This window comes from Alligator mississippiensis, chromosome 7 (genome assembly GCF_030867095.1).
Source record: "Alligator mississippiensis isolate rAllMis1 chromosome 7, rAllMis1, whole genome shotgun sequence".
NCBI classification, from domain to species: domain Eukaryota; kingdom Metazoa; phylum Chordata; order Crocodylia; family Alligatoridae; genus Alligator; species Alligator mississippiensis.
In genome coordinates, this window is record NC_081830.1 from 28,533,603 (window position 1) to 28,561,417 (window position 27,815).

Sequence of the window (27,815 nt, forward strand, 5' to 3'; positions counted from 1 at the left end):
AATTCTAGCTCGGCGCCCGCCCTCTCTGACCCGGCCTGCCCGGGCTGCTGGCCACAGCCCGCATGCAGAGCAACGAAAGCAACCCGGGGTCAGACCCGGCGCGCACATAGAGCACACCTGCTGATGCATCCAGCACAAGCTGAGCAGGTTGACAAATGGTGCCATGCACTCAGCTGGCATATAATGAATTGGTTCATGCAGCATTTGCTTAAGAAGCCATTTGTGCCCTTTCTCAGGCTTTAAGTCTGACCAGCCAAACACCTAACCAATAAGAACAACTGGATTAATCTTTGTTTCTTGACTTCCCAAGGGACCCAAGTATAAATTTTACAAGCTGTGAAATAACTCGGACCTAGCTGGGTTATATACCATGGGTTTGTTTCTAGGGTTTACCCCTCTTGTCCACTTTCCTATTTTCACATGCTTTCTCAGGGATCAACACACAAATCACATTGGCCTTAGGTACATACTAATAGCCAAGAGGCATTTTGGCCTGGATCATAATTCATGGGTCAGTGTTTTCATGTTTTTTTCCCCTAGAGGGACTGCTAGTCTGGCCACAATTCATACTTCATGCCTTTCAGGCTGAACATTATTAACTATGTGCTAAATTTAGACTCCTTGAGCAGCATGGACTGCTGTACTGTTCAGCTTCTCCCTTACAATCTCTACATCCATGTGCTTAAAACTCCAGTGCTTGTACTATCTACTCCTAAACCTTGGCCAGTGCTATGTCTCTCTGAACTTGCTTTCAGGTTATGAGTACCAGTCATTATTTTCACCCATGCTTTCAAATGATTTTCTAAAGTTCATAGAAAATTACTACTCCTGCTAGACTGATTCCTGACCAGCCTAGGCTGTTGGATTCTCTCCCCTTTCCAGTATATGGAGCTAAAGCCCGTTTGCCTGGATGTCCAGCTGTGTCTGCTCAGCAATTAGACACGGACAACACTTCATCTTACCAGTCTGTCTTGGGTGTTGCCACAGCTGCAACAGGAAATTTTGCCAACCTGGGCAAGTGGGGACAAGTAGGCAGGGAGGGTGCTGAGGGTAGTGGCAAGGGAGTACTGAGGAGAGAGTCAGGAATCAGCCTCTGGTTTCCTTTCCTTACTATTCCTGAAATGCCCATTAGTCAGTGCCTCACTCTTTCCTTTGCTCTGCTGCCCCCACATCTGTTGCTCCTGCCCATTGCCATGTCCCACCTGGCTTTGCCCCTCCAGGATCTTTCTCTTTTCTTTAGTCCCTTCTCCACTGGCAGCTGCCTTCTCCCCTCCAGAAGCATCTTCCTGGGGAATAGAGGCCCTGGGGACACACAGGCTCTGCTCTGAATCTTGGGGTGAGAAGCACCTGCTCTTCTGAAAAGTGGACAAGATCTGTGGGCTGCCTCAGGACCTGCACAGTAACAGGACCATCTGCTCATATACCAGGCTCTGAGGGTTCAGGTCTTGAAAATGTGACTAACAAAAGGGAGTAAAAGAAGAGGTGAAGAAAAAAGCCCAAATAAGGAACATGGCTGTAAATGGATCTGGTTCATCTACTTCCAGGACACGATGAAGAATGGCCCAGAGCCCACTGCAGTACAATGCTGTTCTACCCTGCACATACACTGTTTGCCCCACATCCGTCTCCAGCCCACGTCCCAAAACGCTCATGGCCTCAGGGTCAGGCAGGGCCTGAAACACAGGTGCATAAGAAGACAGAGCAAGAGCAGAGAACAGGGAATAATATCCCCAGGCAGGCCTTAATGCCAGCTTGGTCTGACTGCTGTTCATGTGAATGAGATAATTTTTCATTGCATTCATTCAAGGGCTTCTATCTAGCACCTCTCTAGGTCTCTCCAGAACAAGTCCACAGGGCTGGGACTGAAAATACATCTCTGTCACTAGAGAGAGCCTCACTGCAGTCATGAATTCTCATAGCACCTTTCCTCTGGAGAACTCAAGGCCCTTTGCTAGGAAGGGAAACACCAGCCTCCTCTTTTTGCACAGCTTCTGCAGTTTGGCCAGATTCAATGCCATTCCCTTCAATATAACTGCTAGAACAGTCCCAGTACTTGATCTTGGCAGAAAAGCACTCAAGGGCAATAAAGATCTCAGGTCAGTTTGCAACATTAAAGCAAATTTCCTACCCAAATCCTTGGATCAGGGGGCAGTGAAAGGTGCCAACCTTTGCAGACAATAGCACAGGAGGCTGTTGCAGAAGGCTCCAAAAGAGTCTAAGTTGAATGATGCTGGGGTAGGTCTTTCTTTTACGATAGGGATGTGAAGGTGTTGGGAGCCTTTTCAGTATGTTATGGAGAGTGCTGTGCATGAGAAAGAGGTAAAACCAGACAGAAGACTTTTCATTCTACTTCTACTTTTCAAGTACCAGTCACTAGGAAAGTGAAGGGATTAGATAGCTTTTCAATGTCTTATTGATAGAGTTGTGGATGAAAAAAAGGTGACAAAAATACAGAAGATTTTGCATTCAACTTCTCTTTTCCATACAAAGAGACTTTTTGTGGGTAGGTGTATGCTGACTTAAGCTGGCTATTTTTATATTCTAGCAATAGAGCCAGTTCTATTTTTTAAATGAAAATTCTTACTTTTTATTCAGAAGCTAAATTTTCTCAGCCCAACACCTTATACTATTGAAAAGAAAACTAGTGTTTTTCCTAAGTACCATGTACTTCATTAAGTTTGTTTTTTCTTAGCTGTTTTATGCATTGATTGGCATATGTATCTACTTCCAGAGTTTTGTAAATTCAGCAATGTATGTGAAAATGTTTATTTCATTATAAACTCTATATTCTGTTAAAATAATTGCTGGAACTCCCAAAAACAAAACATCTAGACATATTGTGCAATGTATGAAAGGGAGGTGGGAAGGAGAGCTGAATGGGCAAGTCTTTATCAAGAATCCAGTCCTTTTCCTTCTGCTTACACGAGGTTGGTGTTTTCAGAGGCACCAAAGGAGTTTGGAGCACATTTTTTAACCACATAGGTACCTAAATAAACAGGTAGGCACCCTGGGATATGTTCAAAATTGTCTTGGTTCCAACCTCCACAGATTTCATTTCAACGGCGGTCAGATTCCACTAATGTAAGTATAGAAAATAGGTAAAGTATACAGTAATAATTATAGGATACAGTAATGATAGGATTCAGTATATGTTTGTCTTTGCATCCATAGAGAGAAATCTAGTCTAGTTCAGTGAAAAGTTATTGTTTGGAGCACAAAAATCCCTGTGTTATACACTCTCAGTTTACAATATATGCATGTATAGACTGGGAGTCGCATTCAACCCAGAATAACAAGGCTGAGCAACACATCATTCCAAAAGGAGACCTGAGAATGACAAGAGAAATTAGAAGATTTTGCTAATATTCTGCCAAAGGCACAATTGTTATTATATGGAGAAGTGATATGGAGATATAGCTTCATAGTAGAAAACTCAGAATTTCAATAGACATCCTGTAGACATATTAAGTCAAGGTTTAAGTAACTTCTGAAGGCTTCTGCCAGACATACACAAAGGGACATTAAGGTTAGTCCTCCATCTTTAACCTATTTTTTAACCCCCAAGGGAGAGATGAGCTATGGAGTTTATAGGGGAGAAGAACCACACAGCTGTGACAGAATTCATCCTGCTGGGATTCAGGAGTGGACCTGGGACTCAGGTCCTGCCCTTTGTGGTGTTCCTTCTAATTTACACGGCCACTGTGCTAGGAAACATTATCATGGTTCTCATCATTCGAATCGACCCTCGTCTTCACACCCCCATGTATTTCTTCCTCATGAACCTGTCACTCCTAGACCTCTGCTACTCCTCAACCATTGCCCCCAAAGCCATGGCCACCTTCCTACAAGGCAGAAAAACCATTTCCTACAATGTATGTGCTGCTCAGTTGTTCTTTTTTGCTCTCTTTGTCACCACAGAAGCCTTCATCCTGACAGCAATGGCATATGATCGATACATAGCCATCTGCAACCCACTCCTCTATCCGGTCACCATGTCCAAAAGGGTCTGTGTTCAGCTCATTGTTGCCTCCTATATCTGTGGTGGTGCACATTCTCTAGTGGAAACCAGCTTCACCTTTTCACTCAGCTACTGTGGGCCTAAAGAGATCAACCATTTCTTCTGTGATGGTCCCCCGCTACTAAACCTGTCCTGCAGCGACATTTACATCAATAAACTGGTAATGTTTGTTTTATCTGGCTTCATCATAGTGATCACCTCAGGAATCATTCTCATCTCCTACGCCTACATCATCTATGCCATTCTCAGGATTCGTTGCCAAGGGCAGGTCCAGGACCTTATCCACCTGCTCCTCCCACATGGTGGCTGTGGCTTTATTTTTTGCAACCGTTTCCTTTATGTATGCCCAGCCAAGTTCAATGTCTTCCCCACATCGGAGCAAGGTGGTGTCTGTGTTTTATACCCTTGTCATCCCCATGTTGAATCCCTTCATCTACAGCCTCAGGAACAAGGATGTGAAAGATGCTTTGAGGAAAATCATAGGTAGGAAAATGACTTCAAAATAAGCCTCTTCTGCCAATATGGAGCTATCAAGTGAGAAGTAATTAATAAATATTTGCATGCATCTGTACATCTCTCTGCGTAATTTTCATTAGCATCCAACTCTCACTCTATATTCATATCGACCTAAGTTTTTAGGCCCCTCCTAACAATATGTTGTGTTATTACAAGAATGAGTGTTTTATTATAGTAAATCAGCCCGACATATTTTAAGTTTTTTAATCCTTCTGGGGCTTTTTTCTTTATTAAGTGCGTCTCACCCCAAACTGTGGATCCAAATGTCCTTGAGCTTTAAGGAGAATTTGTTTTCTAAGCACAAATTTCACAACTGAAATCATCACACAACAATGCTGATCTAGATTCTAGAATCCAATTGTATTTCCCCTTCCCTGCTTGTGTGCATGTATGGCTGTGTCCTCTTAGTGGCAGACTCCACAGCTAAACACCCTACTATTTCATAAAAGGCTTAAAAAAGGATAGGAAAAACATTCACTCTTGCAGTCAATTACAGGTTCACCATTGATTTCAATGACTATGTTATGTCAAAAAAGAGCATTTTAACTCTTGGTATTTTCAGGTTTTCACCATGGGAGGTAGCTGCTCAGTTCTCAATGGAAACTAAATGTTGCTGGCAAACAAGAATTGTCCTTTGTTCCAGAATTAGTAATTGAAGGAAACCCGAGCCCAGAGCCAAACAAGGCAGCTGGGCACCCAAGGCAGCTATGACACATGGAGACAGCAAGGACTTCTGGCTGTAGGTGCCTTCGGCATGGTTGTGTACCTGCAGAGGCAGCTGATCTTTTTCCACCTCCGAGTCAGCACCTAGGACTGTTCTCTCCCTCTGATTTAATACCAGCAGGTACACATTTGGATGAATTTATTTTGCCAGAGCAAGAAATAAAAGTACAAACCACACATTGATACCAAAACCTGTAGAAAGACAATAGTGCCCATTTGGGCACAAAAACTGCAACAGCAATTACCCTCTGTCCCTCTAGACCAGGGGTGGGCTATTATTTTGGGCAGAGGGTCGCTTACTGAGTTCTGGCAAGCCACTGAGGGCCACATGACAGGCAGCCAGGGACAGATAAATACTAATTTTGTAAGTTTTTTAGGGGCCCCACAGGCCAGATGGAATGGCCTGGCAGGGTGCATCCGGCCCCTGGGCCGCATTTTGCCCACCCCTGCTCTAGACAACTGCAGCTCTTGTCATGGGAGAAAAACACAACTATGAGCCAAGACTGGAGCTGTCTCAAGTTTCTTCAAGTAGCTGTAGTGACAGTTGGAAACTTTTATCCTGTAAATCACACTGGCTAAATCCTTCCACTGAAACCAATTTTGATGGAAAACTAGTGCTCCGAGTAGACGCGTTCACCAATTTCCAACCAGCTCTGCCTGTCAAGACCTGATTTAACTCCAGCACCACACAAGGAGGTCTAGGCCTCCAACCTATCTGGGCAGAAGGATAAGACCTGCGGTGCACTGAGCCATGAGTCGGCCACCACATGGGGCGAGAGAGCCCGTGCAGCTCAGAGCCACCCTGGCTGGAGCCAGAGACAGACCTGCAACACCAGAAGTCATGAGTTGTGGGGAAAAGGGGTTTCCCACTGGGGAGGGATCTCACAGGAGGGGAGCCAACAGGGGCCCGTGCAGGTCAAGGGTCCTGACCAAGGTTCTCTCTAAGCTGCACACATGTGTGGCCATGCACAATAAGAAGTCTTGCCATGCAGTAACTTTTTAATGCCATTCACCCGCCCAGAGAGGAGCTGGGCTGCGGCTTCCTGTAAACTTTGGGCACGGAGCATGGTGGAAGCACTGGGACCCTCCCTACACCTTTTTGTAGGGGGTGCACCACCACACTCAGGGGGTGCACGTCCACCTGCTTGCACCCCCTATGCATCACCCCTAAAACTGGCTGTCCCCATGGAAGACAGAGATTCAGGATCTTTGATTCTCAGCAAGTCACAAGAGATAGAAAAGCTAGCTATTGAAATGCATTAGAAGTTAGAGCCCGCTATTTCATTTTTTTCCCAGTTTTAGACTCAGACACAAGTTGCACATAAAATACACATGCACACACACTACACCATATTTGTCTTAAAAGTAATAAGTAATGGACAGTAGTGCTCACAGGGCTGCTGCACTTCATACATCCTGAATGTAACATAGCTCATGCCCAAATACTTTAACATCTCTAGACATGGTAATATCTATGAACAATACTGTTCTTCCTGCCTTGTAGAGCCTGCATAAAACTATTTATACTGTTGTTATGAAGGCAAAGAAATCATCCATCAGGAAAAATCTGACTGATACAATACAAGAACTCTGATACAAGGAAAGAAAGCCACAGATGTAACAAAAGCCACTAGCAGTAAATTAACTGCAAATCAATTCCAATTAAAACTCAGACATACATTGTTAAAAATGAGGGGACATAATCATTGGAAGCATCTAGCATATGAAGGGATAACTTCTCCGTCTATGGAAGACTTAAATCCATAATGAGTACCCTTCTGGTAGATATAGCTTACTCAAAAATTACTTAAACATGTAACAGCTGCTGCTGGATTTGCAGCAGGGCTCAGGGTCCCTGCAAAGGCAGAGCAGGAAAGTTTGTAGAAAGTTGTTGCTTGCAAGAGCTTATGCATGCTTTGTGACTGGCTCCTTTGTGAGGCAGGAGAGGGGAGGGAGCCCAGCCAGGCTCAGAGAAGGGAAGGAACCCAGGACCACCGAGCTCGGGGAAAAACCACCCTGCAGCCTGCCTGAGAAGTGAACCTGCCTTTAGTGATGGAGAGAAGACAACCTGGTATCCTTTTTCCCCTCTGTGAGGCAGAGGGACCCATGTGGAGGGAAAAGAGTGGTACCATACACTTGCCTAGGAGGGCAGGGTGTTGGTCTGGGCAGGCTCTGGGGAGAGTTCACTGAGAACAGCCCGGGGCCAGGTGGGTGATAGCCCAGGGTTGTTTCAGTTATCAGTACAAGGGCCCGTGTCTGGGAATTGGAGAAAGGTGCTTTGGAGGAGAGGGGAAGTGTGTGTTTCTTTGCAGCTACCACAGACAGGACAGCTGCTCTTCCCCATGAGGCTCTGGCAGAGAGCAGGACTTCCCAAAGCAGCAGCACCAGCCATGGGTATTGCGCTGCCAGTGTGAAGGAGTGCTGATGTTTGTGTTAACTCTGTGTGCTCCTCCTGAAAAATCACTGGAGTCTCAAGGTTTAAGCTGGGGAGATGTACTGAGGGTGTCTTTGATTCAATTTATATAGGGCATTTTAATTCATTGATACTTGCCTTTCACAACTAGATTATTGATATCCTGTTGTGCTATTAACCTCATTCATATGTTGACTGCGCTGTAAATAATAATCTGTGTAAATAGTTAGACTGTATATACTCCAGTGTGTGGGGCAAGCACTCCAAGGAGAGGTGGCTCAGCCTTAGGGGCTGGGAGGTTGACCAAGGCTATTTGGCACCCCAGGACCCTGAATCCAGATCTGGCCATGGGTAGCACCATGGCTAGGGTTATCAATAGAAACAAGGAGATGGAGGATATGTGCTATGTTGCTTACACAGGGACAGTGATTCTCAGCCATGGTGGCGTGGCACCTGGGTTACCCTGGGATTTGTTCAATGGCACCTATAATATTAACACTATTAGGTCTGCAAATGATTCTCACCTAGAGATAAACCTACATAAACCAGGATTCCCAACTAGATAAAACAAATGGCCAGGGCATATGCGTTCCCATTCTCCCTCTCTTCTGCTGCCCCTGGATGGGTATTCTGACAAACGCAGGGAGCTGGCCTAAAACATTTGATTAGCAGCAGAATTCAGCTACATAAGTCCCACTCATGCCAAGTGCTGTGCCATGGCATGGTCACTCAAGACTTCTTGAGCCTGGCATTTGATAGGCCCCACTTGACCTGCGTTATGTGCTCTGCAAGCCTAAGAGCATCATGTCCAAACAGGAAGAAATAAGACATACCATGGAGAAGGGCCTTTTCAGAGATTATCTCCAGACCATGTACTGTAATTTCGGCACCCAGGAGACAAGCATTATCTGGTGGCAACAGATTATTCTGAGAACCTGGAACGATGATAATGTGACAGCACAATTAGGAGATGGACAGATCCTTGAGATCTGTATTGAGCTGGCTCCATTAATGGAGAGGCAAACCAGCAGCAGGAGGGTGCCCCATACAATTGTGAACTAGGGAGAAATTGTCATGACATTTCAAAATGCTTGACATCCTCCAGCTTTAGTGCGTTGCTAACCTCTTCAGCATGGTTCAGGCCACAGCTCTATTGTCCGTTTGAAACATGCACTCTGATATCTATAAGATGCTGGCATCACTGGGATGTAGGAGGTCAGTACTTGACCTTAAGGGGTCCCAGCCGAGAGGATCAGGACTGAGAAAGTTCAGGGTATCTGCTGACCCCTAATCAGCTATGGAAATGCAAAAAAAAAAGTCATTTTTTCTTCCCTAACCTCCATCAGTACCTGGAGAGGTAACCCATTGCTCCACCCTAGAAAGTTCTTGATGGCAGAGCAGAGGGCAGATCTAGTCTTGCCCCAACTGGTCTACAGCAGACACAATGGACGTAGCTGCACTTCTTCATTTCCCATTCAAACCAGTTATATACACTTTCTATCCAACACCACATTGCAAAAAGAGGGTACAACACAATGTGTGTACTGTAAAAAATTTAGAATGATATGAGTACAACTTCAAATTAAACATGCCAGGGGCAAAAGGTGACCATCCAAACACAGGCTCCCAACACCTTCATCCAACATTGATTTGTAATTTCATCAAAAATTCCCTTGAACTCTTCATTAAAATGATTAACAATCAACCCAACATTGTTCTGTTTATTTACACAGCATGCAATTAACCTTCATCTAGTGGTAAACTTAAAGGAAATTTGAACTATCTTGACTGATGCTTAACTTGATTTGCTCTAAGTTAGTAGATGAATTGATGGAAATGGCCATGACTCCTAAGACTGAAAGCTTGTGGACCTGCCCATCAACTGTGAGGCTTTCAGTGGGTGCACTACTGCACCTGGTACCAACTTGTACTCTCTCAGTCTCTTTGGTTTCTGTCTCTCTTAAATATTCACCACCTTGTTGATTGAACAAATGAAAACACATTCGATCCTTCCCTACATAAAATACTCATTGTGACACATGATAATTTCTGAGTAGTGCACACACTTGCTGATGCATCCAGCACAAACTGAACAGGCTGGCAAATGGTCGTGTAGGAAGCCATTTGTATTTTCTCAGGCTCTAATCCAGACCAGACAAACCCCCATGCAATAGAGGAACAACTGGATAGATCTCTTGTTTTCTACCTTCCCAAAGGACCCAAGTACAAAATTCACAAACTGGCAGGAAACACAGACCTAACTGGGTTCCCCGCATCGGCTCAACTTCGGGGGTTTAACCTTCCTGGCCCCTTTCTCATTTTCAAATCCTCTTTGGCAGAAAACAGCTTTGGCCTTGTGGACTTACTAATACCCATGAGATATTTTGTCCCAGATCTTATACTGCATGGGTCAGCGCTTTCACTTTTTCCCCTGGAGAGGCCTTGTAGCAGGCTCACGCACAACTCCTGCCTGGCTCTAACTCTAATATCGCCCTCTCTCTTGCTCACCCACCAAGCCTTGTTCTTATTGAAACTTGAGATAGGCAGGCTGCCCATGGGAATTTGACCCTGTCCAGGCAAGGATCAAGGCTAAGCTACCAGTACAACTTAATAATACAGAAAGGCCCTCTGGCAGGCCCCAAACACTACCTGGGTCTCATATAAAATCAAGTCCAGCGGGCTGTAGAAATGAGCCTCTCTCTATCCCAGTACCCTTCTCTTGCTCTCCAGGCTGCAGCATTGCTTGCTCAGTCCCACAATCACTTCACAAGCCCAGCTGTTGTGCTGCTAAGGTTTCCTCTCCTCAGGACAAGGCAGCTTGACCAGCTCAGGCTCAGTGCTCATATGGCTCCAGCCTGGCCTGCTGCTGGTCAGCTGAGTCCTCCATCAACCCCTTTGGCCACCTGCAAGAGGCCTTCCAAGCTGTTACCGTCTTAAACGAACAAGGAGGTGCCACTACCTTATTACACGCCTCTTCTCTGGCCACGCTTCATACTGTCACTTGGTGCATTTCAGCCTGAACATTACTAATGAAATGTTGACTCTACAATCCTGCTCCATGGAGAGTTGAACTGTTTAGCTTATTCCTCATCCATGGCACTTCAGACTCCAGTGCCTCAACTAGCTGCTCCTAAACCTTTGCCAGTGCTCGATCTCTCTCTCTCTCACCTTCCTTTCAGGTTCAGACTACAAGTCATTACCCTCAATCAGGCTTTCAAATGATTTTCTAAAGTTCAGATAAACTTTCTACAACTCCTAGCCCAATTCAGGGCCAGCCAAGGTTGTGGGATCTCCTCCTCTTTCCCATATATGGGGCTAAAGCTCATCTGCCTGGACGCCTAGCTTTGTCTGCTCACCCATTAGACATGGGCAACACTTCATCTTCTCAGTCTGTGTCGGGTGTTGCCAAAGCCATAACTGTTGATTATGTCACCTTTGTTAAGGATGGCAAGCTGTTTAGCTTATTCCTTACAAACGCTATTGTCCAGTGCCTGAATTAACTGCTCCTCAACTTTGGCCAATACTGTCCCTCTCTAACCTTCCTTTCAGGTTTGACTACCAGTCGTTATTTTCACCCAGGATTTCAAATGATTTTCTAAAGTTCAAAGAAACTTACTACAAATCCTAGCCTAACTAACGGCCACCCTAAGCCATGGGAATTCCTCCCTTTCCCCCCATACATGGAGCTAAAGCCCATCTGAGTCCTGTTGATTTGAATGAGATAATATTTTCATCGTATTCATCCAGGGACATCTATCTAGTGCCTCTCCAGTTCTCTCCAGGACAGGTCCACAAGGCAGGGACTAGAAACACATCTCTGTCACCAGGGAGAAGCTCACTGCAGTCCTGAGTGATCTCGTAGCACCTTTCCTCCGGAGACCTCAAGGCCCTTTGCTAGGAAGGGAAGCACCACTCTCCTCCTCTTTCAAAGCATCTGCCCTTTGCCAAGATTCAAAACAATTCCCTTCAATATAACTGCTAGGACAGTCCCAGCTCTTGAGCTTGGCAGAAAAGATTTCTAGGGCAGTAAAGATCCCAGGTCATGTAGCAAGATGAAGGCAAATTCACTGCCCGGATCCTAGAATTAGGTGGCAATGAAACATGCCAACCTGTGGATACAAGCACATCTGAGGTAGGCCCAGAAAGCTCCAAAATAGACTGAGTTAAAAGAAGCTGAGGTAAGCCTTTCTTTCTGGTACCTATTGGCTAGGATAGTGAAGGCACTGGGAAGCTTTTCTGTGCATTATGATAGTGTTATAGATGAGGAAAAGCTGACAAAATGCAGAAGATTCTTCATTCAATTTCTTCAGTGCATACAAAAAGACTATTGGGTGGTAGGCATATGCTGACTCAACCTGGCTACTTTGTGTATTTTCATATTTTGGCAATGCAGTTGGTCCTATTTTTCAAAATGAAAATGCTTACTTTTTATTGAAAAGCTAAACACTTTCTAATATTGTAAAGAAAACTAGTGGTTCTCCTAAGTACCATGTTCTTAATGAAGTTCTCTTTTTTTTTTTCTCTTTGGGTTTTATGCATTTATTTATGTATGTAACTAATTCCATACTTTTGGACAGCTGGCAATGTATGTGAAAATATTTATTTCATTATAAATCCAATGTTCTCTTAAAACAATTGCTGAGATTCCAAAAAACAAGATGTCTCAGCCTATTGTGCAAGCCTGGTAAATATACGAAAGGTAGGTGGGAAGGTGAACTGAATGGCCAGTCTTTATCAAGTACCCAGTCCTTTCCCTTCTGCTTACATGAGGTTGGCATGTTCAGAAACACCAAAGGAGTTTGGGGCACATTTTTCAGAGCAATGAAGTGCGTTAAAGTACAGACAGTCACTCCAGGGTGATTTTCACAATCGCCTTCATTCCAACCTCCACTGATTTCATACCTAATGAGCTGATATTTCATGGACATAATTGAAGGATACAGGTATTGCTGCTCTTCAGCTATGGTACATGTGCCACGGTTGGTAAGATGCCATATGGTGGAACTCTGAACTCATCCTTTTAAGTATTTGTTGAGTGTTTGTTCATCCTGGCATCTATAGGCAGATATATGCTCTAGTTCAATGAAAAGTTGTTGGGTTTGGAATATGATAATAGTCACATTGCATCCCCCTGCTGCAGCCTCCCAGTTTAATATCCATGTACTGACTGGCAGCCACTTTCCACCAAACATAGCAAGGTGAAAAAACACTTAATTTCAAAAGGAGATCAATTAATGACATGAGGCACTAGAAAATTTTGCTAGTATTCACCCAAGGGCACTTTTCCCAATTGTTATTATAAGGAGAAATTATAAGTAGTAATAGCTTCATTGTAGAAAACTCCAAATTTCAGTAGATTTGCTGTAGATTTATTAAGTCAAGGTTTAAGTAACTTTTGAAGGGCTCTGTCACAATAAGCCCAAAGGGAATTTAAGCATTCTGCAATCCATCTAGCCACTTTGCTATCTCCTTCATCCTTACACTATTTTCCCCCCCAGCAGAGATGAGCTATGGAGTCTATGGGGGAGAAGAACCGCAGCATGGTAACAGAATTCATCCTGCTGGGATTCAGGAGTGGTCCTGCGACTCAGGTCCTGCCCTTTGTGGTGTTCCTTGTGTTTTACATGGCCACCGTGCTAGGAAACACTATTATGGTTCTCATCATTCGAATCGACCCTCATCTTCACACCCCCATGTATTTCTTCCTCATGAACCTGTCACTCCTAGACTTCTGCTATTCCTCAACCATTGCCCCCAAAGCCATGGCCACCTTCCTACAAGGCAGCAAAACCATTTCCTACAATGGATGTGCTGCTCAGTTGTTCTTTTTTGCTCTCTTTGTCACCACAGAAGCCTTCATCCTGACAGCAATGGCATATGATCGATACATAGCCATCTGCAACCCACTCCTCTATTCTGTCACTGTGTCCAAAAGAGTCTGCATTCAGCTCATTGTGGTCTCCTATATCTGTGGTGGCACCAATTCTATTGTGTAAACCAGCTTCACCTTTGCACTGAGCTACTGTGGGCCTAAAGAGCTCAACCATTTCTTCTGTGATGTTCCCCCCTTGCTAACTTTGACCTGCACCCCTGGTATGCACATCAATGAACTGGTACTGTTTGTTATATGTGGCTTCATCATAGCGAGTACCTCGGGAATCATTCTCATCTCCTGCACCTACATCATCTATGCCATTCTCAGGATTCACTCTGCCAAGGGCAGGCTCAGGACCTTATCCACCTGCTCCTCCCACATGGTGGCTGTGGGTTTATTTTTTGCAACTGTTTCCTTTATGTATGCTCAGCCAGGTTTTCTATCTTCCCCACATCTGAGCAAGGTGGTGTCTGTGTTTTATACCCTTGTCATCCCAATGTTGAATCCCTTCATTTACAGCCTCAGGAACAAGGATGTGAAAGATGCTTTAAGGAGGATGATAGGTAGAAAAATGATTTTAAGATAAGACTTTTTTCTAAATATGCAGCTAATCTACATTTCCAAGCAAACAGCAGAGAAATAACAAATTAGTGTTTCCATGCATCAGTCCATCTGTCTCTCTCTACATCATTTTCATTCATAACCATCTCTCTGTCTATTATTCATGTTTCTATCTGAGTTTTTAAGACTCTCCTAACATTATGCTGTGACATTACAAGAATGATTTTTTTTTTTTTTTTACAGTAAGACACCCCACCTATTTATAATCTTTTTCACATTTTTAATCCTTTTGTTTACTTTCAAAGTGCATCTCACCCCACATACTGGACCCAAATTTCCTTGAGTATTGAGGAACATTTGCAATATTATGAAATCACCCCAAGAGAATGCTGATTTACATGTCCCTTTCCATGCTTGTGTGTACTTGTATGTGTGTGTGCATGGCAGTGAGTGTGTATCTATGCCTTCTACTGCGATTTACATGTCCCTTTCCACGCTTGTGTGTACTTGTATGTGTGTGTGCATGGCAGTGAGTGTGTATCTATGCCTTCTACTGCGATTTACATGTCCCTTTCCACGCTTGTGTGTACTTGTATGTGTGTATGCGTGGCAGTGTGTGTGTGTATCTATGCCTTCTACTGTGTTAGCCCATTTTCCTAAATCATGGAATCATAGAAAAAGAGGGTTAGAAGGCACCTCAGGAGGTCATCTCTTCCAACCTCCTGCTCAAAACAGGACCATCCCCAACTATCTCATGCCGGCCAAGGCTTTTTCTACCCAGGTCTGAAAAATGTGTAAGCATGGAGATCCTACAACCTCTTCGGCTAGCCTGTTCCACTGTTCCTCTATTTTCCTACTCGTCCTGATATCTAACCTCAACTTGCCTTCCTGCAACTTAACCTTTGTATGTTTGACTTCGATGTTTTGGACCTTTTCAAGAATGAATAAAAAATGCTTCATTTCAGACTTTGGCCCAAATCCTATTTCACTCTTACAGGTCTCTAAATGCAATCCTATTCCACCCAGCTTACGCCCGTGAAAAATAATACTGTAGGCAAGGGTGGTCCTCTCTGCTCCTTTTTGAAATTTTTGTCTGTAGGGTAAGAGGAATGTGTGTTACAATACATTAAGCCTGTAATGGTCTTCCAATGACTTGAACAGGATGGAGTCATATCTGCACAATCAGTGAAATAAGAATCTCACCCTTTATTTCTGTACATCACTGCAAGCTCCTGCTACGGTTATCACAGATTCCTGAAGGTGGACGCTAGCAGCTATCACACCCAGCTGAGCCACACTTAGGAACCAGATAGGAAGCCTGTGGCCTAGGGATTTAATCTAAAAATGGTCGAAATACATGTTTTCACCTAAATCAGAAGCCAGGCCTGTCACCTCAACCTGGGGCAAAGGAGAGAGTTTATAGAGGTTCAAAGACTTGAGTAGCAATGACACTAAGGCATCTGATAGATAGAAGAGGATATGGCTCCAAGTGTTTTCTACAGAGACACTACCTGCATTTCATACAATAGTTCCAAAAATCAGCATCCAGGCGGTTTCCTCAAACTAAAACAGGTGATAAATATAGTTAATAGAAAGACTTCACACAGCATTGGGATTTCTTTTCTATCCCTCCAAAAACATTATTAGAAAAATAAAGCCATATACAATTTGTTATTACACTCACTGGGCCCACCTACATATGCACTCTACTGTGCAGTAGACTTATCTAATGTGTAGTAAAGCATCCCTGTCTAACCGTTTGCAGCAATTACTGCACAGTAGCTTAATATAAAGCACCGTTGGCTAGTACCAACAGGTAGAGATACTAGACAACATTGCTTTATGTTAATGTTTCTGAATGCACATGTAGATGCTGACCCAGGAGATAATTTATCCTGGTTAGCTGAGGCAGCAGGGGCCACAATTGCAGCTCTGCTTAGGGGTGGGGAAGGAGCCATCCCCGACACCAGGAGCAGCTCTGAGCAACGCAAAGCTCAGGGCTAGGCCTGAGCTCCTCACCCCTCAAAGCTGCCTCCAGACAAATCTTGCTCTGCTCCCCAGAGCCCAGGACTCACATCCCCCTGCCAGCCTGAGGCTGACTCCCCCATACTTCCTGCCAGCCTGGGGACTGGCACCCGGGCACCTGTGGCCGGAGCCTGGAGCTCCCCCTGGCTGCTACAGTGGGGCAGAGCAGGGCAGGAGCAGCCCTAGATTAGGCTGCTCCTGTTGGACCTAATTAGCTGCCAACCTGGGCACAGATAGGGCGTTTATAGATGTGCTCCCGGAGTGGGCCGGGGTGTGCTTTAATTAGAGTAGTTCCAAGCCGCTCTAATTAAGCACCCGGGGTGCCACATGTATCAGCATCTCTGCACTGAAAAATGGCAGTGAGGAAGCTTTAACTAAAGCTCATCAAATGTGCTTTGGGTAGAGTACCCACATTGCCATTTTTCAGTGTGGGGACGCTGATACACGTGATGCTGGAGTCTGCTGGAGCACGGTAATTACCACACTCCAGCAGACTTGATTAATCAAGTCTGCTCTGATGCATTGTAATTACAACGCATCAGAGCAGCCTCACTGCACGTGTATAGGTCCCTGTGAAGACGTGTGCCCAGGGCAGTTTAATGTGCCTGAATTTTACGGACCTAACATTCAGGTGCATGAATTGCAGCTCTAGACATGCCCGCTGTGTGTTACTACATTTTTGTTACATGCTCTCTCACACAAGAAGTTTTATACCCCATTTTCAGGAATACGTGATTTCTTTACCACTGATGCAGACACCCAGTATATGTATCCTGGATCTTACTTCCAGAAAGATCTTATCCATCGTGTTATGAAAAAAGATTTTTTTCCAGTAATGTTTTTGGGTTCAAAGATCCCAAGGAAGTTAAACAGACACCCCTTGATGAGTTATGGTGTGATTAATACCCTAGGTTTCCCTCTGAAAATCTAGTCTTTGCTTTAGTTCAGCAGTTCCCAATCTGTGGTACACGTACCACCAGTGGTACACAGACAACCTGTCAGTGATACACATTAACAGATTAATTATATTTTGCCTTATATGGCAAAAATTTTCAGATGGTATTTAAGGTTCTAATGAAAAGTTTGCTGGTGGTACTTAAGGACGTATCATTTTACATTGGTGGTGCACAATCTGTCAGAGTTTGGGAACCACTGCTTTAGATTTTGTGGCAAACACATTTCTACCACCCCACCCCTACCCACCTCCCACAGAAAATTAACATGTATTCAGTATCCCCATGCTGCAAAATGACAGCAGGGCTGCTTTAACTAAACTTTCTTTAACAAGCACCCTGCCACCATTCTGAAGTGTGGAGACACTAAATGACTGTGATATACAGCCTGCCAAGACATGCTAATTGGCACACATTAATCGAGTCTGCTCTGACTTCTGCTAAATTGCACACACAGGAGCAAACATCTGGGATGTGTATAGCTGCCCTAGGTCAGCAGAACTGCTTGGTAGCACAGAAGCCATTCCTCAAATCTCAAGGCTGCAAATGCCGTAAGTGGTGGCAACACTAAGTGCTAACATCACTGGAAAAGTACTGGCTCTTTAGAGACATGTTGTAAGCATCAGAGGTGAACATGCACAGTACTTGCATTGCCTGATAGCCTGTGGGATGTTCCTACGGCTACTTTGGATCTTAGCACACACTTTAGTCAGATCCCTCTGGTTAGAAACAGATGAGCCAAATGAAGGGACCAGGTGAGCTTGGATATGTTCCAGCACAGCTGATCTACTTAATGAGGAAAAAAACATATTACACAGTATCAGGCCCATGGATCTTGCAGGCCAATGACTGATGTGTTATGTTGCCCACTTCCAGAAAGGCACCCTGGGAAATCTCCAGGGCTCCCAGATATTGCCACAAGTGTGCCTGACCAAGGTGGGACCATGACTTTCCTTGTTTCCAGAAGCACACCTTGGAGATCCCAGGGGTGCATCTCCACAGGAGGGGAATATCAGGCATGCACCCAGAGGGGGCCTAATCCTGAACTGGAAATGCCAGGGCATTTGCACAATGCTACAGTAACAGTAGCATTAAGCAGAAAATAACCCTTTATGCTCTTGCTGCCCATGCACTCGTACTAATGATGCAAATAGACATCTACCTTAAGAGTGGAGCTGCGTAGGGGGTGTGCAGAGGTGCACGTGCACCCCTTGAGAGCGCTGGTGCACCCCCTGTCAGGCAGCGCTCTCTGTTTAAGCGAAAGGCAGGGGGGCAGGCTGGAGCACCGGTGCCCCCCGCTGCGAGCGCCGGCCAGAGAGCAGGACCACCAGCAAAAGCAACCATGTCGTTTTTTGGTGAGTGAGATCGCCTGCGGGGGACGCCTTCCCCCGGGTCAGTGAGATCCATCTCCAAGGGACCCACCCCACCCAGTCACTGACATACACCCTGCCCAACTCGAGGCAGCAGTCGCCCATGTACCTTAAAAAAAGTGGCACAACTCCTTACTACCTTTTGTTACCACCACATTGTGATGCCTTATTTTGTCACTTTCTGCTGCCAGAAAGATTTTACGGATTGTTTCCCTAAAAAAAATTACCGCCTGGCAGAGAACAAACAAACCAAGTCCTTTGAACTGGAGTCTTGTTTAATCCATTCTGTCCCGACTTAAACCTGTAGTACAATATTAGTCCTTCAACACTGCTCTAAATGGATGGATTCTTAGGGAAGATATCTATTTGCATGATAGTAACAAGTACAGAGTTCACCCAAGTTTGTAGTCCACTATGTTAGACTTACAAACAGGAAGTGTTATATTTCTCCTGCCTCAGGAAAGGACTGACAAGAAAGACAGAGCTTCAGTCCCACTCCTTGAAGGACCTATAGCAGTGTACTTTCAGATTTATGGGACCTAGGGCATACCTTTTCTGGATTAAAATGGCCACACACCTCATTCTTAAACCCCAAAAGGTCTTTATACATACATGATTTGTATAGTGTCACTGAAAATTTGACCATGGTGATCTTGGTGGCCCAACCCTATGCACAGTGCTATCCCAGCCAGGACCTAAATCAAGCCATATAGATTTTAGTGCATGTGAGTGGGAATTGGGGAGTCATTTTACCAGGAGAACACCAAGGATGTGGTGTAGAGGCATGTGAAAAATTTCAGTGGCTAACATTGATGTAATTAAGGGGAGAATTAGAGAATTGGACTATTTTGTCTAAATATAGTACATCCTCCATTGGTTTGGGGTTGTTGTTTTTTTTTTAACCTTAAAAAACAACCAGATACAAGATTTGCTGAACAAGAACATATTTAGGGTTACAGGTTTTGTAGAAGAATGTGCTAAGAGCTCTCCGGCAGATTCTTTTTACTACAGGCAGAAGATGAAATATTTCCACTTCTAAGGATAAATTCAGTGGTGGAGAAGACTGAGTGATCTGGTGTAATGTCTGTGTGTGTATGTGAAGTGCAACTTGTATCTGAGTCTGAAAGGAGGAAAGAACTGAAAGAAATAGGGTTCCAACTTCCTATGATATTTCAAAAGCTAGCTTTTCTATGTCTTGTGACTTCCTAAGATTCAAACATCCTGAATCTCCATCTGTGCTTAACGTCTGCACTGTATGTGTGCGCCATCAGATTCACTCAAACTAGTGATCAACCTAGAGCCCACAGGTCTCAGCAGGCCCATGAAATTGAATGCAGTCCATGGTGGCCTTTGGTGGCAGGGACTGGTGGCATGTGGGGATACACACATTGTGTCTGCCCTGCACTGTGCAGCGCTCTACTGCAAAATAATTGCTCCTCTGCAGCACCCAGAGCTTCCAGCTGCTGCCCCCACACTCCCTGCTCTGGGCCCAGGGCTGCTTTCTTACTTCACAACAATAGCCTTCACCGAGGTGGGGCATGGCCACCAGTAACCCCGCCTCACATTCCCATTCCCCTCCCTCCCCTGTACCCCGCTGCCTCCCTTCCTGTTGGCTGTTTTATTTTGCCAACCAATACTGTCAACGTTCAAGATGCTCCAAGACATCAGCGCTCTGCAGATATCATCAGATGCAAATGACTCTTAAGGAAGGTTCCTACAAATGACATTTCCATCCCCTTCTCCTTTTCAGTGCCTCTTTCACATCCTTATTCCTTAGGCTGTAGATCATGGGGTTCAGCATGGGGATGACAAGCGTGTAGAACACAGAAACCACCTGATTTTCACCTGGGGAAGATACTGCACTGGGCAGTGCATACATGAAGAAAACAGTGGCATAAAACAATGCAACAGCCGTCATATGGGAGGCACAGGTGGAGAAAGCCTTATACCTGCCCTCTCTGGAACGGATCCTCAGGATGGTGGAGACAATATATGCATAGGAGATGAGGATGACTAAGATAGTGCTGACGATAAGGGAAGCTGAGACAATAATCATCACAACCTCATTAAGGCTGGTGTCACTTTGAGAAAGTTTCAGGAGGGCAGGCAGATCACAGAAGAAGTGGTAAATCTCATTGGGGCCACAAAAGTCTAACCTGAAAGCCAAGCTGGTGTGAATTGAGGAGTTGAGACAACCACAGAAATAAGAGCCAAGCACCAGCTGCATGCAGACATTTCTTGACATGCTGACCTGGTACTGGAGTGGGTAGCAGATGGCATGGAAGCGATCATATGCCATGACTGCTAACAAGACCCCTTCGGTGGCAACAAAGACAGAGAAGAAGAACATCTGGGCAGCACATCCACTGTAGGAAATGGTTCTGCTCTGTACCAGTAAATTGGCCAGCACTTTTGGGGCAATGACAGAGGCATAACAGAGGTCCAGGATGGAGAGGTTCATGAGGAAGAAGTACATGGGGGAGCTCAGGCAGGGGTCAGCACGGATAAGGACAATCATGCTGATGTTCCCCAACAGAATCAGTGTGTAGATCAGCAAAAAGAGGAAGATGAGGAGGAGCCGCAGCTCCGAGTGCTTGCTGAATCCAACCAAGATGAAGTTGGTAACGGGTGTGCAATTTGCTGCTGCCATAGAAGGTGTTGCAAAGATTTAACTATCTAGTTTGTTCCTTTGTAAGAGTATACAAATGAATCCAGGTTCGTTTTTTACCCCCATAGAAGTCTAGAAAAGCTCTTTGAAGAGTCGTGCTGTGGGACAGGGCAGATGATGATCACTTGAGATGGTCACAGGAAGCCACTACTATTCAGAAAAAAATCCTGCAGCAAGACAGTAATTTTCATGCTGGAAACTGGGTGTTGCCTGGAAGATAGAGATTCAGGATGTTTGAATCTTAGGAAGTCCCAAGACATAGAAAAGCTAGCTATTGAAATGGCAGAGGAAGTTAGAAACCTATTTATTTCATTTTTTTTTCCTCAATTCAGACTCAGATACAAGTTGCACTTCAAATACACACACAGACATTACACCAGATCAGTCTTCAGACAAATCAAGCATCAAAAGCCATGCTCACAGGTTGCTGCACTTCATACGTTCTGCATGTAACATAGCTCATGCCCAAGTAATTGAAAATCTCTAGGCTCAGCAATACATATGAGCAGTACTGTTATATCTGCCTCATGAAACCTGCATAAGATTGCTTATGCTGTTGATATGAAGAGACAGAAATTATCCAACAGGAAACTTTTATCGTTTGTACAGTGTAAGATACCTGGACACAAGGAAAGAAAACCACAGATGTAACAAAAGCCACTAGCAGTAAATTAAATCCAGATAAATTCAAATCAAAAGTAAGTAAAACACGCTTTGTTAAGAATGAGTGGAAATGACCACTAGAAGCTGCAAGCAAAGGGAGGGATACATTCTCCCTCAGTGGAAGTCTTGAATCTATATTGGCTCCCTTCTGGTCGATACAGCTTACTCCTAAATTACTCCAATCAGAAGCAAGGGCATGTGTGATGGGCAAGTTTGTCTTTACCCTGAAATAAAATAGTTTTCTGTAGTATACTGTTAACTATAATTTAGATTATTAAATAGTATTAGCTTTGTAGCTAAACACTAGGCATGACCTGTGGCCTAGTAATGTTGCTGACCACAAGACAGAATGATCTCTAAGCCAGCCATTTTCTTATGTCAAGTGCCTTAACCATTTTGTTAGAAAAAGCAGAAATTAAGTCTGTGTACTGGGTACCAGCTGCAGCTAGGAGTGAGATAAGATAAGGGGGGCCCAGAGGGAAGAAGATGGTACAGCAGAGCACAGGGAAACAGATTGGAATGTGTAAGATAACACTAACTTTTTCCTCTGGAAAAGTACTGAGATTTGTAATGCACCATGTAAGGAGATGATTACCATAAGTATTACATATCCAATAACCTTGTAGTTTCTTTGTTAGAAAATGTATATAAGACTGCCTCACCCTTAAGTCGCGGCCATTTTACCTCTTTGCTGTTTTATGGTCTTTACTCGAGTAAATAAACTGCAGTTACTCCTTCACCCGTGTTGTCTGGTCTCTAAGCCTGCTAGACAAGGAACACCAGGGAGTTTTCTCCCACGACACATGGAGTCCCATGATTTGTGCGATGTTGCTTGCACTGGCACAGCGATTCTCAGCCAGGCTACCATGTTACCCTGCATTGCCTTGAGATATTTCCAAGGGTGCTATGGGCTCCCAAGTAATGTCAGCACTATGAAGTATACAAACATGATTCACACCTAGAAATAAACCGGCAAATTTCAAATAGGAATCCATACTGTTTCAAACCATATTACCCTGTTGCAGTGTTTCTGAGCTCTTTGCAACAACATTGTTGCTGTAGTCTTCTTCTCTAGTCAAAAAAAGAAGTGAAAACTGAGAGCTGGCATTCATCAAGGGCTACCTCTAGCCCATCAAGAAGTGCCTTGAGTCTAAAAAGGTTGAAAGCCACTGCACTAGAAGATCAGATATTTCTTGGTTCGTATATGAATTGCCCACACTACTACAGCAGCTACTCCTAAAGTACAGGCTGCCGGTCCAAATAGTTCAGTCCATACAAAGGGGCTTTACCTGGATGGAACCAGGTCACGAGTGAGAATGTGACCATTGACTACTTAGGAGTAATCGGCTGACAAACCTCAGCTCCAGTACTGTAGCAACACTGGTTAGGATAAATGATGCTCTTTGAAACAGACAAGCCAAATAGGCAGGGCATTGCCTTCCCCTTCTCTTTCTCCTCTCCTCCCCCAGAACCGGTATTTTGACAGACACTCGGGGAGCTGGCCTGAAACTTTTTTATTAGGAAGAAAATTCAGCTACGCAAGTCCTACTCAACCTGAAATTCTGTAATGCTGCTTATATGTGATCTGGATTCAAGGGGTAGCATTCATTTTCTTATTTAACTGGTAACATGATTTCCCATCCAGTAAGTGACACCCTCATGAACCAAGCTCTGTGGACTGGTGCCCTACAGTCAGAAACAGACTCTGCTCTGAAGAGATCACACTGCAAACAACCTATAGCTAAAGAATGGAAGTGATGCGTTTAGCATAGGCAGACACTGGCAGAGATGGTATTAGCATACAAGTTGCATGACTGCCACAGCACAAACCTACTACCCTCTATGCATGCTCAAGCATAACAGTATTTCCATGTGCCACCGACTGGGCACCCTGAGCCTAACACTGCTTTCCTTCAGCTCTCCCTTCTCAACATACTGTGAGAACTTCCTACTGTTGTGACTACATGGTGTAGCAATACACTGCATTCAGAAAGGGTCCGATCAGAAAATGGGCTGCCAATATATCAAGGAATAAGTTCAGAGTTTTCAAGAGAAACTAAACAAAACCAGCATCAAAAATGCAGAAGGCATAAAAAACATGTAATTACACATGGAGAGACTCTCTACTTGCACAAAAATAGGTCATTGTGATTAATTTAAAAACTATTTACTGACGCAGCCAGAACTATGGGACAACTAGGAGGCACCTAACTTCCCTGGAAAAGTGTTCCTTGAACAGTACTACCTAGAAAATCCGAATCTTGTCTCCCTTCATGTGCAGGAGAAAGGGAAAATAGATATTTCTGATCTTGGTTCCACTGAGGCCAATCAAAGACCTCTAATGGGGCTTCAGTGCAATCCAATTGTTGTATTCCATTTACACTAGAAATCCTTTGTCCTAGCATCTATTCCACCACCAGTGAAAACTCAGAATTTAAGAAGCAAAGAAAAATTATGAGTCCTACCCTGCACTGGTGTCATACATCGTGAAATTCATTTTAGCCAAAATTAATGATCGTGTCCTTAGGACTGATAGATAAATGAATATCAATACCTTATTTCCTTTCTTGAAGTCTGGAACATTTCACTGAGATATCATCCATATGGGAACTACATCTCCCTTCCCTGGAAAGGAAAAAAAAAACCAAAAAAACAGAATTTAAGCAATGGAGTTTTGGTTCTGGTATAAACTGTATTGTTTGGAGCTAACAGTCAGTCACAGAGAAACTGATATATGTCCCAAGCTAACTGGAGAACAAAAAAAAAAGCGCCAGATTTACACTGATCTTTCTCTAGCATCAACACCACTATTTTAATCAACTACAGGAACATGAGGGACCTAATTATGTAGGATGCCCATGAGAGCCATTCACTAACAGATCAATTATATCATCAAAATAAGTATGCGCAGGCAGGCAATGCTGTCTTAGTGTATGATCACCTCAGAGAGAAGTGAAAATGGACATTAACCAGCATGGCTTAGGCCACACACCTGCCCAAGGACCTCAGTTGGTGTTAATTAGCATAAATCCATCGGCTCCACCTGAGTGAAATGATTGACATTAGTTGAGCAGTTGACCCACTGTCTCTAAAGGAGTTACAGCTAATTTATACCAATTGGTTGGCTGACTCCACTGACTACAGTAGAGGGAGTGACTCAAGATGGCTGGAAAGTCAGGCCCCCTTCATGCTTTCTTCATGTCTGACCCCATGACTTGCAGGGTCTGGGACCTGGTGGGCTGCCTGGGGCAGAAGCCCAAACACTTCAGAAGGAAGGCTGTTGTTTGTAGCAGGACTATGGTACCGCATGGCAAAGGCTGGGGACAAGAGACCTACAGCCCATGAGGACAAGACCAGGGACTGCAGGGCCCAGAGCTGAGGCTGAGACTGGAGCTGGGCCCTGGGAGCCTAAGCTTTTGGTATAGGGGAGCTTGGGTGGAGGGACCCAGCTAAAGTAAAATGGGTCCAGATCAAGGGCCCTCAACCCAGACAAGAGCCTACCACCCAACACCTCTAAGGACAGTCTCCCTTATGACAGGCATGACAGGAAAGATAACAGGGTGGGACCTTGAGAGGCCAGGGTTGGGATTTAAACTAGGCTCGTCGGGGGGAGGGGAAGATGAGGGCAGGGGAAGCCATGGGTGCCACATGGTTTGGTGGTCCACAAGGACAGCCCAGGCTGAAGAAAGAGAACATAGGGAAACTGCAATCCATGGGGCAGCCAGCAATACAGCACAGGTAAGCAATAAGGGGCCCTTTGGGAATCGGAGCTGGGGGGCAACAAAGGCACCAGTCACAGGGTTCAAGTGCCTATATACTAATGCTAGGAGCATGGAGAACAAGCAGGATGAACTAGCACTCCTGCTTGCAGAAAACACCTATGACTTAGTAGGGCTATCTGAAACCTGGTGGGATTCTTCCCACGACTGAGTGGTACATACTGAGGGTTATAGGCGGTACAGAAAGGACAGGGCGGGGAAGAAAGGGGGAGAGGTTGCACTCTATGTCAATGAGCAATATACTTCGACCCTCATCAAGACGGAATCGAAAGAGGAGAAAGTAGAAGGATTGTGGGTTAAGTTACATGGGCAAGGAGAAAGGGATTTGGTGGTAGGGGTCTGCTACAGACCCCCACACCAAGGGGAAGAACTAGATTTGGGGCTCCTGAGGCAGCTCTCAGAGACCATAAAAGCTAAGGAGGCGGTAGTCATGGGGGACCTAAACTACCCAGACATCTGCTGGGAGACACAGACAGCAAAGTCCCACCATTCATGCACGTTCCTATCCTGCATACAGGACCTCCACCTGACGCAGGAGGTACACGGTCCCACTAGGGGGAATGCCTTACTGGACCTGGTATTGGCAACGGGGGATGATATGGTAGGGGACCTACAGATTGGTAATCACCTGGGGGACAGTGATCACCAAATAATAGAATTCATCATAAGACATCGAGTGGGTAAGGTAACTAGTAGGGTGAAAGTGCTAGACTTTAGGAAAGCTGATTTCAATGAACTCAGGCAATTAGTCAAGGATGCACTGCAGAGTAGGAGTTTTGAAGAGATGGGAGCCCAAGAAGGGTGGCTGTGCCTTAAGGAAATGATCTTTCGGGCACAGAGGGAGATGATCTCGATGTGAGGAAAAAGAGGGAAAGGGGCCAGGAGGCTTCCTTGGCTGATCAGAGAAATCCAGGGCAGCCTGCAGACTAAAAGGGGAGCATATAAAAAGTGGAAACAGGGAGAGATTACCAAAGAGGAGTATACCTCCTCTGCTCGCACTTATAGGGAGGCAGTTAGACGGGCCAAAGCTACCATGGAGCTGAGGATGGCATCCCAAGTAAAGGATAACAAAAAATTGTTTCTTAGATATATAGGGAGTAAAAGGAAGGCCCGGGGTGGAATAGGACCCCTACTAAATGGGCACAAGCAATTGGTGACGGACAGGGGGGGGACAAGGCTGAACTCCTCAATGAGTTCTTTGCCTCAGTGTTCCTAAGCGAGGGGAAAGACAAGGCTCTCACTGGGGTTGTAGAGAGGCAGCAGCAAGGCACCAGACTACCATGCGTAGAACCTGAGATGGTACAGTCACTTGGAGGAACTGGATGCCTTTAAGTTGGCAGGCCCGGATGAGCTCCATCCAAGGGTACTGAAGGCACTGGCCGACGTCATCGCACAGCCACTGGCGGGAATATTTGAACACTCGTGGAGCACGGGCCAGGTCCTGGACGACTGGAAAAGGGCCAACGTGGTCCCCATTTTCAAGAAGGGGAGGAAGGAGGACCCGGGCAACTATAGGCCAGTCAGTCTCACCTCCATTCTAGGCAAAGTCTTCGAAAAAATTATCAAGGCTCACATTTGTGAGAGCCCAGCAGGACAAATTATGCTGAGGGGAAACCAGCACGGGTTCGTAGCAGGCAGATCGTGCCTGACTAATCTAGTCTCTTTTTATAACCAGGTTACAAAATGCCTGGACGCAGGAGTAGGAGTTGATGTCGTATACTTAGACTTTAGGAAGGCCTTCAGTACGGTATCCCACCCCACACTGGTGAACAAGTTAAGAGGCTGTGACTTGGATGACTACACAGTCCGGTGGGTGGCGAATTGGCTAGAGCGTTGCACCCAGAGTCGTAGTGGATGGGTCGGTATCGACCTGGAAGGGTGTGGGCAGTGGGGTCCCACAGGGCTTGGTCCTTGGACCTATACTCTTCAATGTCTTCATCAGCAACTTGGACATGGGAGTGAAGTGTACTCTGTCCAAGTTTGTGGATGACACAAAACTGTGGGGAGAAGTGGACACGCCAGAGGGCAGGGAACAACTACAAGCAGACCTGGACAGGTTGGATATATGGGCAGAAAACAGCAGAATGCAATTCAACAAGGAGAAATGCAAAGTGCTGCATCTAGGGAGGAAAAATATCCAGCACACCTACTGCCTAGGAAATGACCTGCTTGGCGGCATGGAAGCGGAAAGGGATCTTGGAGTCCTAGTGGACTCCAAGATGAACATGAGTTGGCAGTGTGACGAAGCCAT

The 27,815-nt window shown here is 45.0% G+C and overlaps 1 protein-coding gene and 2 pseudogenes across 1 annotated transcript; 2 read left to right on the forward strand and 1 right to left on the reverse strand.

Moving 5' to 3' along the window:
- The first annotated feature begins 3,578 nt into the window (after positions 1-3,578).
- On the forward strand, positions 3,579-4,524 carry LOC132251906 (olfactory receptor 5I1-like; annotated as a pseudogene).
- An 8,656-nt stretch (positions 4,525-13,180) lies between these two features.
- Positions 13,181-14,131, forward strand: LOC102559018 (olfactory receptor 9S13-like; annotated as a pseudogene).
- Positions 14,132-20,168: 6,037 nt separating this feature from the next.
- LOC102559256 (olfactory receptor 1052-like) lies at positions 20,169-21,104 on the reverse strand. Its single transcript, XM_006270455.1, has one exon. It carries the CDS (start codon positions 21,102-21,104, stop codon positions 20,169-20,171), a length of 936 nt encoding a protein of 311 aa, XP_006270517.1.
- Between the last annotated feature and the right edge of the window lie 6,711 nt (positions 21,105-27,815).